The sequence below is a fragment of the Helianthus annuus genome, chromosome 10 (assembly GCF_002127325.2).
Source record: "Helianthus annuus cultivar XRQ/B chromosome 10, HanXRQr2.0-SUNRISE, whole genome shotgun sequence".
Lineage (NCBI taxonomy): Eukaryota > Viridiplantae > Streptophyta > Magnoliopsida > Asterales > Asteraceae > Helianthus > Helianthus annuus.
The window spans coordinates 175,503,353-175,519,189 of record NC_035442.2 but is presented as its reverse complement, the minus strand read 5'-3'; the positions used below and the strand labels follow the sequence as shown (position 1 = coordinate 175,519,189).

The window sequence follows — 15,837 nt, the reverse complement described above, 5'->3', positions numbered from 1 at the left end:
ACATTTTACTAAATTGTGTTCTGATGAAGCCAATCTTGAGAATGAAAGGAGTATATTATTTTATTATTACTATTAATATTAATAAAACTCAAGATTTAATATACTCTATGATCTCAAGTGGTTCTCAAGTTCATGTTTTATTAGTATAATCTTTTTGAGTTTTGTTCTAATATATTCCATCTAGTTTAGAAAAAGGCTAGTCGTTGTTGTGCTTCCTAAGCGAATAAACTATAAAGTGCATTTGCATCTAAATTTTCATGCCATTATTCGGATTTAAGTGCGTAAAAAGTGGGATTCCGCGGTTTATGAAGGTGTAAGTGTTACTTCATTCAAGGTACGTCTTAGTTTCTTAATGCATGACTTGGTCGGATTTTTACATCTCTTGTAATTCTTCTCTAAGAAGAGAACTTTCGAGAGTTCTTGGTTAGGCTACTCGGTGTGAGGGGTCGTGACATAGAGATGTGAAAAAGGGTTATTTAATTTGCTAAAATTAAAAAAGTAAATAAATTAAATAAGTGGGGTAGCGCTATCAATCATTTCCTTGGTTTCATCATTGGAAAGGTTTCCTCCAAGAACTATGACGTGTCGCTGAGGTGGAGGGTCTTCCTCCAAGGACTACCCTCCTCCCACACCGAGTAGCCTTACATTTGACAAGGGAAACAGTGGTGGATGCCACGTAACATCTACTAACTTTCCTTTTTTTATCGTACATGTTTGAATATATACAAAAGGATGGGGATATAGATAGTGACGTTGTCCATCGTATCCAAGCTGGTTGGTGTAGGTGAAGAGCAGCCACTGGGGTATTGTGTGATTGGAGGTTCTCAATTAAATTAAAGAGAAAATTTTATAAAGTTGCAGTTAGACCTGCTATGTCATATGGAACAGATTGTTGGGCTATCAAAAAGACGCAGACACGCAAGATGGAGGTGGCAGAAATGAGGATGTTACGGTGGATGTGTGGGCACACAAGGCTAGAGTGTAAAAGAAATGAGGTTTTTAGGGAAAGGCTAGGGGTGGCTAGTATATCGAGTAAGATTAAGGAGAGATTGAGATGGTTTGGGCATGTGAAGAGGAGGCCGGTGACGGCACCAGTTAGAGTAGTGGACGCCCTTTGTGTGGAGGGTAGGAGAAGTAGAGGAAGGTCCAAACTGACTTGGGAGGAGCAGATTAGGTAAGATTTGCACCTCTCTGAGGACATGGTCCAGGATAGGACTTCGTGGAGACGTAGGATTAAGGTTAAGGATTTTTAGGAGAGAGTAATGAGGTGTCTGCGATTTTTGTGTTAGAGGTTAATATTTTCTACTTTTCAGGTGGACTTTACATGTGTTTATCATCTTTTGTGTGTCTGTATATATATATTGCTTTAGGGGCTATAGTGTGTCTATTCTACTATGTTAGTCGGTTAACACTTATTCTGTGATTGGTGGATTCCTATTGCTATATTTGTAGTTTGCATTGTTTGCTTGATGTTCGGTTTCGAGCCGGGGGTATTTTTGGAAGCAGCCTCTTTATCCATATGGATAGAGGTAAGGTTTGTCTACATCCCACCCTCCCCAAACCCTACCATTAGCTTTGCTATTTGTGGGACTTATTGGGTATTATTGTTGTTGTTGTTGTTGTTTGAATATATACACACACTAACCCGAATGTGTAAATTACAAAAAGATGTTCATGCTTCAGTGGTAAGATGTGCTCCCCACAAGGGGGATGATGAATGTTCGAATCATACAGTGGGCAATTTTTTCAGATTCCAAACGTAATAAAATGAGCGATTAGGAATTCAGGGCGTTAAACTTTTTTATTTTAGATTTAAGTGGTTAAAACCACTAAAACACAGAGACTCAAAAAGTAAGTTACTCTATTTCCTTTTTAACTTATCATGGGGATATTTGTGCTCTACTAAAACACAAAGACTCAAAACTTTTTGATTTTGTAGATAAGCTGAAGAGAACGATCAAAGCATAAGACTAACCTTAGACTATTGGGTGTGGAAAGGCTTGGGTTGGGGGCATTGCTCGACACGTGACAGGTGTGGCCTTCACCAGTCCACTAAAAAAAGTGGGGTGTGGAAGGGACGTGGCTAGACGGCGTTGGGGTGCCATGTGGCACCTAAATTTCTTTTTTTTTTTTGTTTTTTTTTTTAAATTGATCATAGAATTTAGTAAATAATTTTAAAATCACATTTTATTTATATTAAAATACGTCACCTTTTATGTAAAACACCAAATGCTTGATTGATGTCTTTGTGTGCCGCCATCTGAACTTTGTTAAACTTCCTCCGTTTGGGTTAGGTTGGGAAGTACCTTCATCTGCATCTTCAACAGTAGCTTTCACCTCCATCTCCATTACTGATAATAATAATTCCGCCCTGTCGTCGGATGAGGATGGCAAAACAAATTTATCATACAAATCGCTTGAACATAAAAAATCCATTATAATATATATATATATATATATATATATATATATATATATATATATATATATATATATATATATATATATATATATATATATATATATATATATATAGGAGTTTGATAGTGGTTTTGAATTTTTGCATGGTAAATATGAGTAAGAAATGTTTGGTTTATATAGAAAATAATCAAAAGATTTTTTTAAATAGCCGTTGGCCAACGGCTACTCAACGCCAGTGGGGCACGCCATCACCAATGCTAGCCGAGTGTACTCTAGCCAGCGTTAAATGCATTCCGCCGCTCCAACTCACGCCACACACCCCGTAGTCTTAGAAGGAGAATTGTTGTCGAGCTTCCATACTAGCCATGTGGATCACATGTGTAGATAGACCATGAACACCTATTCTATTATCCTTATATATTAAATTATTATTTTATTATTATTTATTTATTTATTTAAATTAAAATTCAAACGGAATGAACAGTAAATCAAACACTATCCACTAGAGGAAATAAGGTACCAAATTTATCAAACTGGGTATATTTCTGGTACCAAATCCGTATCGGCTTTTAACTTTTTTGGTGTCAGTTTGAGACCTGTATTCAGCGGTTTTTACCCTCAAATACCGGTGCCGTACCGGTACCGAACCGTACCAGGTATATTCGGTACCGGTACCCACTTTTGGGGATTTTCGGTAACGGTATTTTCGGTACCGGTTGGTACCGAGCTCATCAAATCCTGTAGCAACGCAAGTAATTGCACCGGTTTAGATTATTTGTCATACACAATCCAATGAATAGTAACATCATCAAGGGGATGAGCAAATGGTATCGGGTACCGGTACTGGTATCAAATTTACCAAACCGCGCATATTTTCGGTACTGAATAGGTACCGACTTTTGACATTTTCGGTATCGTTTCGGCACCGGTATTCACCGGTTTTTACCCTTAAATACCGGTACCGTACCAGTACCGACCGGTACCGAACCATACCATACCAAGTATAATCGGTACCGGTACCCACTTTTGGGTATTTTCGGTAACGGTTGGTACCGAGCTCATCAAATCCTGTAGCAACCAAGTAATTGCACCGTGTAGATTACTTTTCATACAAACTGTAAGTAAATTGTATTTCGTTTAATTGATGTTTTATATACACAACAACTTATTTTGTTTTCTTTTTTGTCTTTTTCTATAATAAATGAATTGTAGCATGTAAAATTAACTTGGATATTTAGATTATTGATAAGCAAATCGTATCAAATCATGTAATCAAACCGGTATCGTATCGGTAACAAATTTACTGTACCAATTTGGTACCCACCTTTTGGCGTTTTCAGAATCGTTACTTTCGGTTCGACACCGGTATAGCACCATACCTGTATTTACTGATTTTTACCTTAAATACCATATCATACCATACCGTATCGTACCGAGTATTTTCGGTGCAGGTACCTAATTTCGATGATTTTCCGGATCGGTACTCTCGGTGCCGTTACCGGTACCGAGTTCATCCATATTTTAACGTGTTAGCACCGTAATAACTAAACTGAAAACAACTGAATTTTCAACGTGTGGGGTCCTATTATTATATATTAGTTTATTTAAAATCGTTTTTTTAGGACGAAGTGACTATCGTTACCACGTCATTGTTATTTGTGTTTTGATTTTCATTATCTGGTTGCCGTTGCCGACACACGTTTTGCAGACATTAGGTCCCGCCGCAACGCGCGGACGGAAAATCAAACTAGTTATTATGATTCGTGAAATGATTGTGTAAGGCTTCAGAAATATCCTGGAAGGCCGTGAATAACCCGTGAAACAATGATAAAAAAAGATGCCTTCCTTTGGGTTAGAGTTCGAAGTTATCAATTTATTATATAAAGTGATCTGCCAGTGAAAAAAAAAAAAACGTTGACATTATTTGAGAAACATAAAAATGGTAAAACAAGTTTTAAAAGATTGTAACATGGTATCAAATTCAAATTAAATAGTACAAATGAAGGATTTTTTTTATGTAATTTTTTTTTATTCTTTGAAATGTTTTGTAAGGCTTGCTAAGTATTGTGAAACCTCTCTGAAAAAAGAAGGATTATTTCAAACCGAGTAAATTGCTAAAATCGTTCCTGACGTTTGTTTACATTTGCTAGGAACCACTGAGTTTTCAAAAAAGTTGCTAAATTCATCCAAAATGACTAACACTCTAACAAAACTAACTTGATAGAGGGGTAATTTAGTCATTGTCTTAATTTATTTAGTTTACCCTTTTTTATTAGGATTGTCCTCTATGTGTGTTTTGAAATTTTCGAATATACTTAATTACATGTTCAATAGTAACATTGTAAAGTCAATCTTTATACACGGCACAAACTATATAGAGAACCTCATGTGAATCAGTGAATGCCCTAAAGGGTTTTAAAAGATGAATAAAATTTAGAGATAAAGGTGAGTTTTAGTGAAATCATAGAGATAGATAATTAAATGTGAAGACTCTAAAAAGTAGAGAGAACACAATACATTTCCAAGTCCTCAAGGAAATTTGAAGAGAAACCACATGGAAATGTACCAAAGCCACAATATGCAGGAAGTAAGAAAGGAAACACAAATCACATTCTATTTATTTTTTTCATAAAAGTATTCTGAAAAGAATATGTCTACATACCATAACTTAGCTGCTAATATTAATACAAGCACAATGAGTCAAAATTGTCTATAGATGTTTTGCTGAGCGTCCATAACAGTTTCCAATATGATAATATAATATTAGTATCAGCATTTTGTAGAAATTTCCATATCACATAACACCTACTAGCATTCTAGTGTATGCCTTCTAGAAATCAGCAATTACCATATGTATTCTGATTCCGATTCCCATTCTTCAATTACCATAATACAATCCACAATCATATAAGAACAAGTCTAAATCTTGGTTTGAAAAAAATGTGAGGCGCTCCAAGACATTTCGTCTCGAAGCCGAGGCTGTCATTGGCGTATAAACTTGATTTTGAGGGTGGGCACGTGCCCCCCGTAAGCCACCAAGAATTCCACTTAAAACATTCAAAATTATATATATATATATGGAACCCATTAAGTCTAACCAACTTTTAAAACAATCTCAGCCGTATAAACTAATCAACTTTTGATCCTGACCATCCAAACTCAAAAAAAAAAAAAAAAAAAAAAACTGTTTTTTTGGCAGTTCAAGGAGGTTATGTACTCTCTCTTCTAAAAATAGGCAGTTTATAGAGGTTACCTACTTTATCTCCTAAAATCATGGGTAGATCCTTTTCAAAAACCACCCACTAATTTACAAAAACTGCTTTTACGCTCTACTTATATCGCACCCACGTTTGAACCTTAATCGACACACACCTTCGTGATCCATTGTTCTGTACTGTATTGGTGGGATTTATGGCATCAGAGACAAAAAGATAATATGGTATCTTTACATTTTGTGTTGTTATTGTTATTTGATTATTTTTTTTTCTTGAAGCAGGTTTGCAATTTGGGTATATATACGAATCTCGATTTTGATGTTCCTGTCATTTGAAATTGCTTGAGGTACTTACTTTGTATATAATTTTACTTTTTTTGTTTTGTTTTTCATCGTAAAAGATGCGGATGGGTTGCGATATCTTTTAACATATGTGTTTTTGGATGTCCAATTTGCAATCAGGTTGCGATACCTTTTAACAACAATCAGCCCAACAACAATGGCGGCATTATAGATCGGTCTAAATTAAAGAAATCACATGTCAAGGAAGTAGAAGAAGACGACATTGGCGGTTCAATCGAAGATGATGATTATGAAGGGGAAGGAGTCGAGGAGTTTATTCTGTCGGAGAGAATGTCACGTATGGTTTAAAGTTCGATCGATGGTGGCGATAATGGAGGAAAATGAGAGTTGAATAGAGGTGAGGTTGATGTTTGTTCTTCGAAGCTTGGACTGGTGAGAACATCGAATTTGGTATGAATATTCAAAGTTAACACATTGTTATAATCTTCTTGCTTCTTTACTATGCTAGAAATTGAATGATAAAGATGTTAATTAGGAATTAGGTATTATTGACTTTCTTTCTTATCTTGATTAGGTATTCAATATCCACAGTTTAAATGAGGTATGCCTTGATTTTCTGGCCAAGAGAATGATAACATCAATCTTACTTCAAAGTTGGATGGTCTTGGAAGAACCTGCCCTAGATTACAAAATATGTAGGTTCATTCTTGAATCTTGATACTTTTAGTTAGAATTTAATATTTTTTTCATGTAACCCTGTTCTTGATTTTTGCAGCTCATGCCTTAAATTCATTTAAAGAAGGTATTATTGAAGAACCATTTTTGGTTTTATTAGACAAAATTTTGTTTTTTGTTCTTGTGTTTGTTACTACGTTATGCATTTGCCAATTAATTTAATCGTCCTTACACAACATCTTTTCATTTTCTTTTATCTATGACCTACAAGTGTTTCCTATTTGTACTAGATTCATAATGTCTGCCTACTTATTTGAGTTTTTATTTTGTTTATTGCGTATGAATTTCAATTGTGCTTGTAGGGAAGAACAGACAGTCAGCATTGCCAAGGCTGGAATCACAACTTCTTTGAATGCCGCAAATCCAGCCTGGTAACACATAAAACACTATTTCCATTTCTCATATATTATCAGTTTACTGGCATATTTATATTAAATATAGATATTTTATTTTGTTAAAAAGGGGAAGATACGATCTACGTAGAACTCCAGCTGAAAACATCAACCTCCCTCCAGCACTTCTATCAAGATTCGATCTTTTGTGGTTGACCTTGACAAAGCTGACATGGATAATGATCTTGAAATGGCTAGACATGTTGTTTACGTTCACCAAAAACGAAAATCTCCGGCCCTCGGGTTTGCTCCTCTCGAAGCTTCTGTTCTTAGGTATTTTCACTTCATCCCTTTTAGTAAATATACCATGTAGTCATGTATCCATAATGATTATCAATAATAAACTTATTTTTATTTGTCGACAGGGCATATATTTCAGCCGCCAGAAAGTTATCTCCATCTGTTCCGAGAGAACTGGAGGAGTATTGTCACACCCCCAAATTACCACCTAGGGCGTGTCCCTAATGGAGGTGTAACGATTCAACAAAGAGCCACCAATCATATCAAACACAATTTATAATGTAATAAAATACCCAATTGAAAGAAATGTATCGTTTGAAAGTTAAACCAAAACCAAAGTATTGAGCGGAAGCATAAAAGTATAAATGTGCAAATGTATCGAAACCAAATCAATGTAATTGTTTATCATGACCATAACCACTCCAGCAGCATCAGACGGCAAGCTCCCAAGTTCCTTCAATAATCACCTACAAGCATGTAAACAAGTGTGTCAGACTACGCTGGTGAGTTCAAGGTTTTGTTAACAAGTTATGTTACCATATGTATGTTAATACGACTTAACACTGCGATACAATGTTGCTCATGCTAGATACCCTAGGGAATGTGCCCATATGTATCCGGGGAGTGGGTACCCCTTAACGACCGTTTGCTATGTTGCCTTCGTTAGATACCCTAGGGAGAGTGCCCATATGTATCCGAGGAGTGTGCCTCTAACAACCATAGCCATACCCAGATAATTAGTTCACGCCCGTCCTTACGGCCCGGTGTGAGGTTTCCCACCTAATAGCGCTATCAACTAAATACCTCCATTGCCCTCCAGGCAATAACCAAAACCGATTAAGTTGTTTACCCAATGTTTCCCTTCCGAATGTTTACCAGTTGTCCCAGACCACCGGGACGCATGCTTAGAGAAATGCAATGAACTCACCTTTGGTTTGCTCGGTATGTTTATCTATGTATTCAAGTTGATCAATCAAATCCTAGCATGGTTATCAAAACCAATCAGTTTCTTAATCACACAACGCAAGTTGTACCACACATTATGCAAGTAACATACACACATCACCATGCAAATCATAACAGTTGATCATTCATTGATTAGTCCGTTATCATCGTTAAATCACACAACAAATATTTGAACGTCATACAAGTCTACATCACAACTTATTGTAAAAACATACCCTTAGTCGTCCATAACATTCATTACGCAGGAATACAACCCATTTATTCTAAGACCGAACGAGAGTATGTAATATGTAGCCCACACTTAGGTGTGCGGCTAGTTCTTATTGTGGATTCTGGTATCAAGTTTAAGGCACCCAACCGAATACATGTTCTAATACGGATGAGCTGCCCACTCATGCATAACCCGGAAAGTGTGGCCCAATAACTTAATGACCTACATGGCAGCTGTGCGACCCATTGATCCGAGGCCCAACCGGCGCTGAACCAAGCTGCGCGACTCCACACGAGTTATGATGTGTGAAGCCCAACCTGATTGGCCCGCGGATCAGTGTGCAGCCCAACCTTGAGTCCGCTTAGGCTGTGCAATTTATCTCAATTCGCGGCCCAGCTTAAAACGTTTACATGTAAGGCCCAAGTAAAATAGTGTAACCGAAATCGACTCAGAAGTCTACTGCCTAATTCCAAACTTACAATCCTCTTTCATTATTCATTTAACTAGATCAAACATCATCATTCATGGCATCCTATAATATGATTGTTAATCATCGAAATTAATAGTTTATAACCAGTTTAACATACAGCCCACTAAACGATTTTTCTGTGCATTATATTAACAGCCCAATAAATCAATCTACTCCTTATCATAATAATAATCATCAAAGACATTTGTACCCAATTACATCAAGCATGTCCTCGGCCAGTTTCTACAATCGCTCGATACCAATACTACCACTCTAATTGTATAATCATATCATCATTAATAATTTAACAGTTTCAATTCTCATGTGCAAGCATTATTTTGCAATTAATATAGTCATGTGTAATCATATAATCATAACCGAGCACATGTGTAATATACAAGAATCACTTTGCAATTAATATAGTCATGTAACACAGCTTATCAAGAATCATGCACGATAATCTTGCAATAATCAGGTATATCTACACAAGAATTAAACGACAATATAACGATTACTAACCACTATCCGATGGCCAGCAAGGTATCTTCGAATGGGGGGGGGGGTTTCTCCTGCTGCCGTAAGTAAATTTGAGAGAGAGAGATCGGGAGTAGGGTTTGTTATGGTTTTTAAACTAAGCAGAATTCGATTTAGAGTATAATACGTATGCCCATATCTATAAGGATTAGGGTGTTGGGCTGATTAGTCAATCTAAACAAACAATAAGAGAGTTGGGCCGGTTCCCTTTTCTAAACAACCGATAGGATGTTGGGCCGGTTATTTAAATAGGATTCCTACTTAATTAGAGATTTGGGCTAGTGATAAAAGAAAACACCATACATGTGGGCCGAAATTATCGTGAATGCTCAGTGGGCTCGGTTACACTCCTAATATTATGGGCCGAAGGGTAGTGTAAGGTGATTAAAGTGTGTGCTAATTTACATATGAGAATTTTTTAAGAAATAGAATCGTGAAACTACAAGATACTAACCTTTCAAGTTCCGGGTTATCACATCATCCCCAACTTGAAAGAAATTTCGTCCCGAAATTTAGCACGTAGTCACAGAGGAAGCTAACTGGGTTGCGTGGTTTTCTGGTTTTCCTGGGGTGTCACATCCTTCCCCCGTTGATTTGGAATTTCGTCCCGAAATTCCGCAGAACGATAGGAGTGAGGTCGATAGAAAAGGTCTGATCAACAAGAACAAGATAGCAACCCTAAACTATGTGTGTGGCCTTTAGACTTTTACCGTTTGCTAGTTCTACTATGTGCTCGGTGTTCAGAAGTGTTGGGGTACGATTAAGCATTTGACTAACTTTTAAAGACACGAAACTAGTATCGGCACCCGAATAAAATAAAACAGTAACACAAAAGTCGTCAGGTAGGAACTCACCCTGACCGATCACGAAGACACGTCCCCTAGCACCATTGTCGTCGTTGTTACCCCCATTGTTGTTCCCATTTCCTTGGTTGTTGTTGTCCTGATTCTGATTCAGCTGGTTCTGTTGTTGCTGATGTCTGGGCTGTGGGGCTCTACAATCTTTGGCTTCGTGGCCTGCTTTACCACACCTGTTACATGTTCGTCCACACTGCCCGAAGTGATGATAGCCGCACTTGTTACATCGCGGCTTCTTCCCTGCATACGAACCCTGACTTTGGCTACTTCCCTGGCCTTGATTGACAGGAAACGACTGGCTGCTACTGCGGTTGCTACTATTGTCTGGCCTTTTCTGAGTCTGTCCCGCGCTAGATGCTTTGTCATAGTCATCCCACTTCCGCTTGTTATCATTAGCGGACGCAGTGGCAGTGGGTGCAGTAGTAGTGGCTGAAACACGCGGTGGTAACGAGTTACTCTCCACCTCTTGATCCACAATCTTGTGGGGCAAACGAACAATTTGTGTCAAGTCATTGAGATGGGCTGCGGTGACCAAACTCTTTACACGCGAAGGCAGCCCCTTGACGAATAGCTCAATCCTCCGAGACATAGGCCGGGACAAGTTCGGGCACATGTCGGCCAATTCATACGATCGCTTCACATACGCTTCGATTTCAGATCCAACCATCTTCAAGTCGTAGTACTCGTTTTCCAACTTCTGGATCTCATCCCGAGGACAATACTCTTCCCTGATCAGCTCTTTAAAATCATCCCAAGTTGTGGCATTTGCTGCCTCAATGCCCAGCAACTGCACTTGGGCATTCCACCACGTTAGGGCACCATCCGCCAAGGTACCCGCAGCATATTTCACCCTGTCCCCAGCGGGGCAGTTACAGATAGCAAACACGGACTCTGCTTTCTCGAACCATCTCAGAAGTCCCACAGCCCCTTCGGTCCCGGTGAAGGTCTGTGGCTTACAGTCCATAAACATTTTGAATGTACACGCAGGCTGGTTGGGTTGAGGTTGCACTTGCTGACCAGCTTGATAGGCTGCTAAATCCTCAGCCACACGGGTGTTGATTAAATCTGTCAACTCAGCCTGAGTCATGCTGATGTTGCCACGTCCGTTTCCTCGTCCACTCATGGTTCTATAATAGGGGAAGGGAACAAATTTAGGAGTCGAGAACGAGAGAAGTGTTCAGGTTTATCACGTTAGGGACGATTAACTACCATGTTCATACACAAACAGGGAAGAACCCCTCTTACACTCGTTAAGCCTCATTGGGATTTGCATGCACCACGCGTTATTATTATGTGTGCACCCATGATAATAAGGCGGTTTGCATGCTCCTCTCAATGCTTCTTAACTTATGTTTGAAGTTTCTCCCACCCCAATCAACACAAAACAAGCACTACCAACAAGATTAGGATTTACTAGATGCAAGCGTTATGTTACACTATCAATGTGTCATGATGTCTATCATGTCGTATCGTGTATGCTATAAATACAGTTACATTTACTAGGCATATAATGTGTAAACTAATGAGGAACGAACCTTGCAATCTGAAGCTGAGTGTCATGGTCATCGTTTGGATCAATTCGGTTATAGTCTGGTTTTATGAAAACATTTTAAAACCGAGTTCTCTATAACCAGTGGCTCTGATACCAAACTGTCACACCCCCAAATTACCACCTAGGGCGTGTCCCTAATGGAGGTGTAACGATTCAACAAAGAGCCACCAATCATATCAAACACAATTTATAATGTAATAAAATACCCAATTGAAAGAAATGTATCGTTTGAAAGTTAAACCAAAACCAAAGTATTGAGCGGAAGCATAAAAGTATAAATGTGCAAATGTATCGAAACCAAATCAATGTAATTGTTTATCATGACCATAACCACTCCAGCAGCATCAGACGGCAAGCTCCCAAGTTCCTTCAATAATCACCTACAAGCATGTAAACAAGTGTGTCAGACTACGCTGGTGAGTTCAAGGTTTTGTTAACAAGTTATGTTACCATATGTATGTTAATACGACTTAACACTGCGATACAATGTTGCTCATGCTAGATACCCTAGGGAATGTGCCCATATGTATCCGGGGAGTGGGTACCCCTTAACGACCGTTTGCTATGTTGCCTTCGTTAGATACCCTAGGGAGAGTGCCCATATGTATCCGAGGAGTGTGCCTCTAACAACCATAGCCATACCCAGATAATTAGTTCACGCCCGTCCTTACGGCCCGGTGTGAGGTTTCCCACCTAATAGCGCTATCAACTAAATACCTCCATTGCCCTCCAGGCAATAACCAAAACCGATTAAGTTGTTTACCCAATGTTTCCCTTCCGAATGTTTACCAGTTGTCCCAGACCACCGGGACGCATGCTTAGAGAAATGCAATGAACTCACCTTTGGTTTGCTCGGTATGTTTATCTATGTATTCAAGTTGATCAATCAAATCCTAGCATGGTTATCAAAACCAATCAGTTTCTTAATCACACAACGCAAGTTGTACCACACATTATGCAAGTAACATACACACATCACCATGCAAATCATAACAGTTGATCATTCATTGATTAGTCCGTTATCATCGTTAAATCACACAACAAATATTTGAACGTCATACAAGTCTACATCACAACTTATTGTAAAAACATACCCTTAGTCGTCCATAACATTCATTACGCAGGAATACAACCCATTTATTCTAAGACCGAACGAGAGTATGTAATATGTAGCCCACACTTAGGTGTGCGGCTAGTTCTTATTGTGGATTCTGGTATCAAGTTTAAGGCACCCAACCGAATACATGTTCTAATACGGATGAGCTGCCCACTCATGCATAACCCGGAAAGTGTGGCCCAATAACTTAACGACCTACATGGCAGCTGTGCGACCCATTGATCCGAGGCCCAACCGGCGCTGAACCAAGCTGCGCGACTCCACACGAGTTATGATGTGTGAAGCCCAACCTGATTGGCCCGCGGATCAGTGTGCAGCCCAACCTTGAGTCCGCTTGGGCTGTGCAATTTATCTCAATTCGCGGCCCAGCTTAAAACGTTTACATGTAAGGCCCAAGTAAAATAGTGTAACCGAAATCGACTCAGAAGTCTACTGCCTAATTCCAAACTTACAATCCTCTTTCATTATTCATTTAACTAGATCAAACATCATCATTCATGGCATCCTATAATATGATTGTTAATCATCGAAATTAATAGTTTATAACCAGTTTAACATACAGCCCACTAAACGATTTTTCTGTGCATTATATTAACAGCCCAATAAATCAATCTACTCCTTATCATAATAATAATCATCAAAGACATTTGTACCCAATTACATCAAGCATGTCCTCGGCCAGTTTCTACAATCGCTCGATACCAATACTACCACTCTAATTGTATAATCATATCATCATTAATAATTTAACAGTTTCAATTCTCATGTGCAAGCATTATTTTGCAATTAATATAGTCATGTGTAATCATATAATCATAACCGAGCACATGTGTAATATACAAGAATCACTTTGCAATTAATATAGTCATGTAACACAGCTTATCAAGAATCATGCACGATAATCTTGCAATAATCAGGTATATCTACACAAGAATTAAACGACAATATAACGATTACTAACCACTATCCGATGGCCAGCAAGGTATCTTCGAATGGGGGGGGGGTTTCTCCTGCTGCCGTAAGTAAATTTGAGAGAGAGAGATCGGGAGTAGGGTTTGTTATGGTTTTTAAACTAAGCAGAATTCGATTTAGAGTATAATACGTATGCCCATATCTATAAGGATTAGGGTGTTGGGCTGATTAGTCAATCTAAACAAACAATAAGAGAGTTGGGCCGGTTCCCTTTTCTAAACAACCGATAGGATGTTGGGCCGGTTATTTAAATAGGATTCCTACTTAATTAGAGATTTGGGCTAGTGATAAAAGAAAACACCATACATGTGGGCCGAAATTATCGTGAATGCTCAGTGGGCTCGGTTACACTCCTAATATTATGGGCCGAAGGGTAGTGTAAGGTGATTAAAGTGTGTGCTAATTTACATATGAGAAATTTTTTAAGAAATAGAATCGTGAAACTACAAGATACTAACCTTTCAAGTTCCGGGTTGTCACAAGTATATTGCTACTGCATACTCGAGCATCAGGCAAAAAGAAGCGAAATCAAGGAGCCCACACTCATACACCACTGTCAGAACTCTTCTAAGTATTTTAAGGATATCGGCTGTGAGTTTTTTTTTCTTTTCAAATACGTTGTATTCTCCTTTTAGCTAACAATGGGCGGTCAATGGTGATCATTGTTAACAATAAAATAAAACTGCAGGCGCTTGCGAGGCTGAGATTCTCAGAAAACGTTGCTCAGAGTGACGTGGACGAGGCACTTCGGCTGATGCAAATGTCAAAGTTTTCATTGTACTCTGATGAAAGGCAGCGGTCTGGTCTTGATGCGATCTTGGATATTTATTCGATTTTACGTGATGAGGCAGCAAGGGCCAACAAGATGGATGTAAGCTATGCACAAGCTCTAAACAGGATTTCAAGAATGGTGAGTTTTCTCTTCATTTTTTTTGTAGTGGTATGGTGGTTTTTATTTTATTTTGTGGGTTGTAATTTGATTGTGGATATAATAGGGGTACACTGAAGCTCAGCTGAAAGAATGTTTAGAGGAATATGCAGCGTTGAACGTGTGGCAGATTCATCCAAACACCTTTGATATTCGATTTATTGATGCTTGAATTGCACTAGTCAAGTTTTAAGATTGGCAATGAATGAAGTATGAGGAACCTGTTGAGACTTTTTGTGTTTATTTATTAAGTAGGATAAGGTCTTAATGGTATTGTTTAAACCAACTTTAGTTATTTTCTACTCTGATTTTTTACTAAAACATTTTAAAATGATATGAGATTTATAAGTAGTTAATTTTTTTTTTTAAAATAACAATCCAACTCTACCCCCAAATCTACACTTGGATAGTCCTTCCTTATTTTTTCTGTGTTTTTGTTTGTTTTTTAAACCAAAAGTAAAATTGTCATTTTATTAAGTGGACTATGTTTCTACCTAATTTCATTGGCAATTTAACCTATAGTCATCCAATTGCTGATGTGATAAAACCGGTGAGTGTGGCAAGAAAATTGAGGGAAGATTGCACTAATGGTATTTTGTTGGTCAAAGATTTGAGATAGGGTGCTTCACATTGAACTTATTCAATGGGCTGATCTTATGGTACTTGCTCCTTGTCTGCAAATACACCCGGCAAGGTAATATAGATCACAATTCCAATTTCCGTATAAACTGCCATCTTTTCTAGAGGTGTCTAAATGGGTGGGTTGGGTAATGGATTGAAATGGGTTGTTTAGTATGGGTCAGATCGAGCTAGGTTAAATGGTAAAGCCTTTTGTTGTCTACATAGATGTGGGAGTATGGTTGGATAATGTGGGTAGGTTGACTGGTCAAAACATGTAATTTTGGTGTGGTTTGGGTTGAGTAGAA

General features: G+C 38.3%; 1 protein-coding gene across 2 annotated transcripts; it reads left to right on the top strand.

The window, feature by feature from the left end:
• The first annotated feature begins 5,738 nt into the window (after positions 1-5,738).
• LOC110886716 (DNA replication licensing factor MCM7) lies at positions 5,739-15,186 on the top strand. 2 transcript variants are annotated; one of them, XM_035978821.1, is made up of 10 exons: positions 5,739-5,982; positions 6,098-6,388; positions 6,513-6,633; positions 6,714-6,740; positions 6,976-7,044; positions 7,136-7,338; positions 7,431-7,487; positions 14,466-14,574; positions 14,672-14,893; positions 14,979-15,186. In XM_035978821.1, exons 6-10 carry the CDS (start codon positions 7,238-7,240, stop codon positions 15,081-15,083), a joined length of 594 nt encoding a protein of 197 aa, XP_035834714.1. In that variant the 5' UTR covers positions 5,739-5,982; positions 6,098-6,388; positions 6,513-6,633; positions 6,714-6,740; positions 6,976-7,044; positions 7,136-7,237; the 3' UTR covers positions 15,084-15,186. The 2 variants fall into 2 exon arrangements, with proteins under 2 accessions (XP_035834714.1, XP_021990244.2); XM_022134552.2 differs by lacking the exon at positions 6,714-6,740.
• The last annotated feature ends 651 nt before the right edge of the window (positions 15,187-15,837 follow it).

Bases quoted from the DNA above. Each gene is read 5' to 3' on its own strand.
- LOC110886716 (XM_022134552.2), top strand. From the start codon at position 7,238: ATGGATAATGATCTTGAAATGGCTAGACATGTTGTTTACGTTCACCAA. The intron at 7,339-7,430 runs GTATTTTCACTT...ATTTGTCGACAG, and splicing joins CTCGAAGCTTCTGTTCTTAG to GGCATATATTTCAGCCGCCA. The intron at 14,575-14,671 runs GTGAGTTTTTTT...ATAAAACTGCAG, and splicing joins GTATTTTAAGGATATCGGCT to GCGCTTGCGAGGCTGAGATT.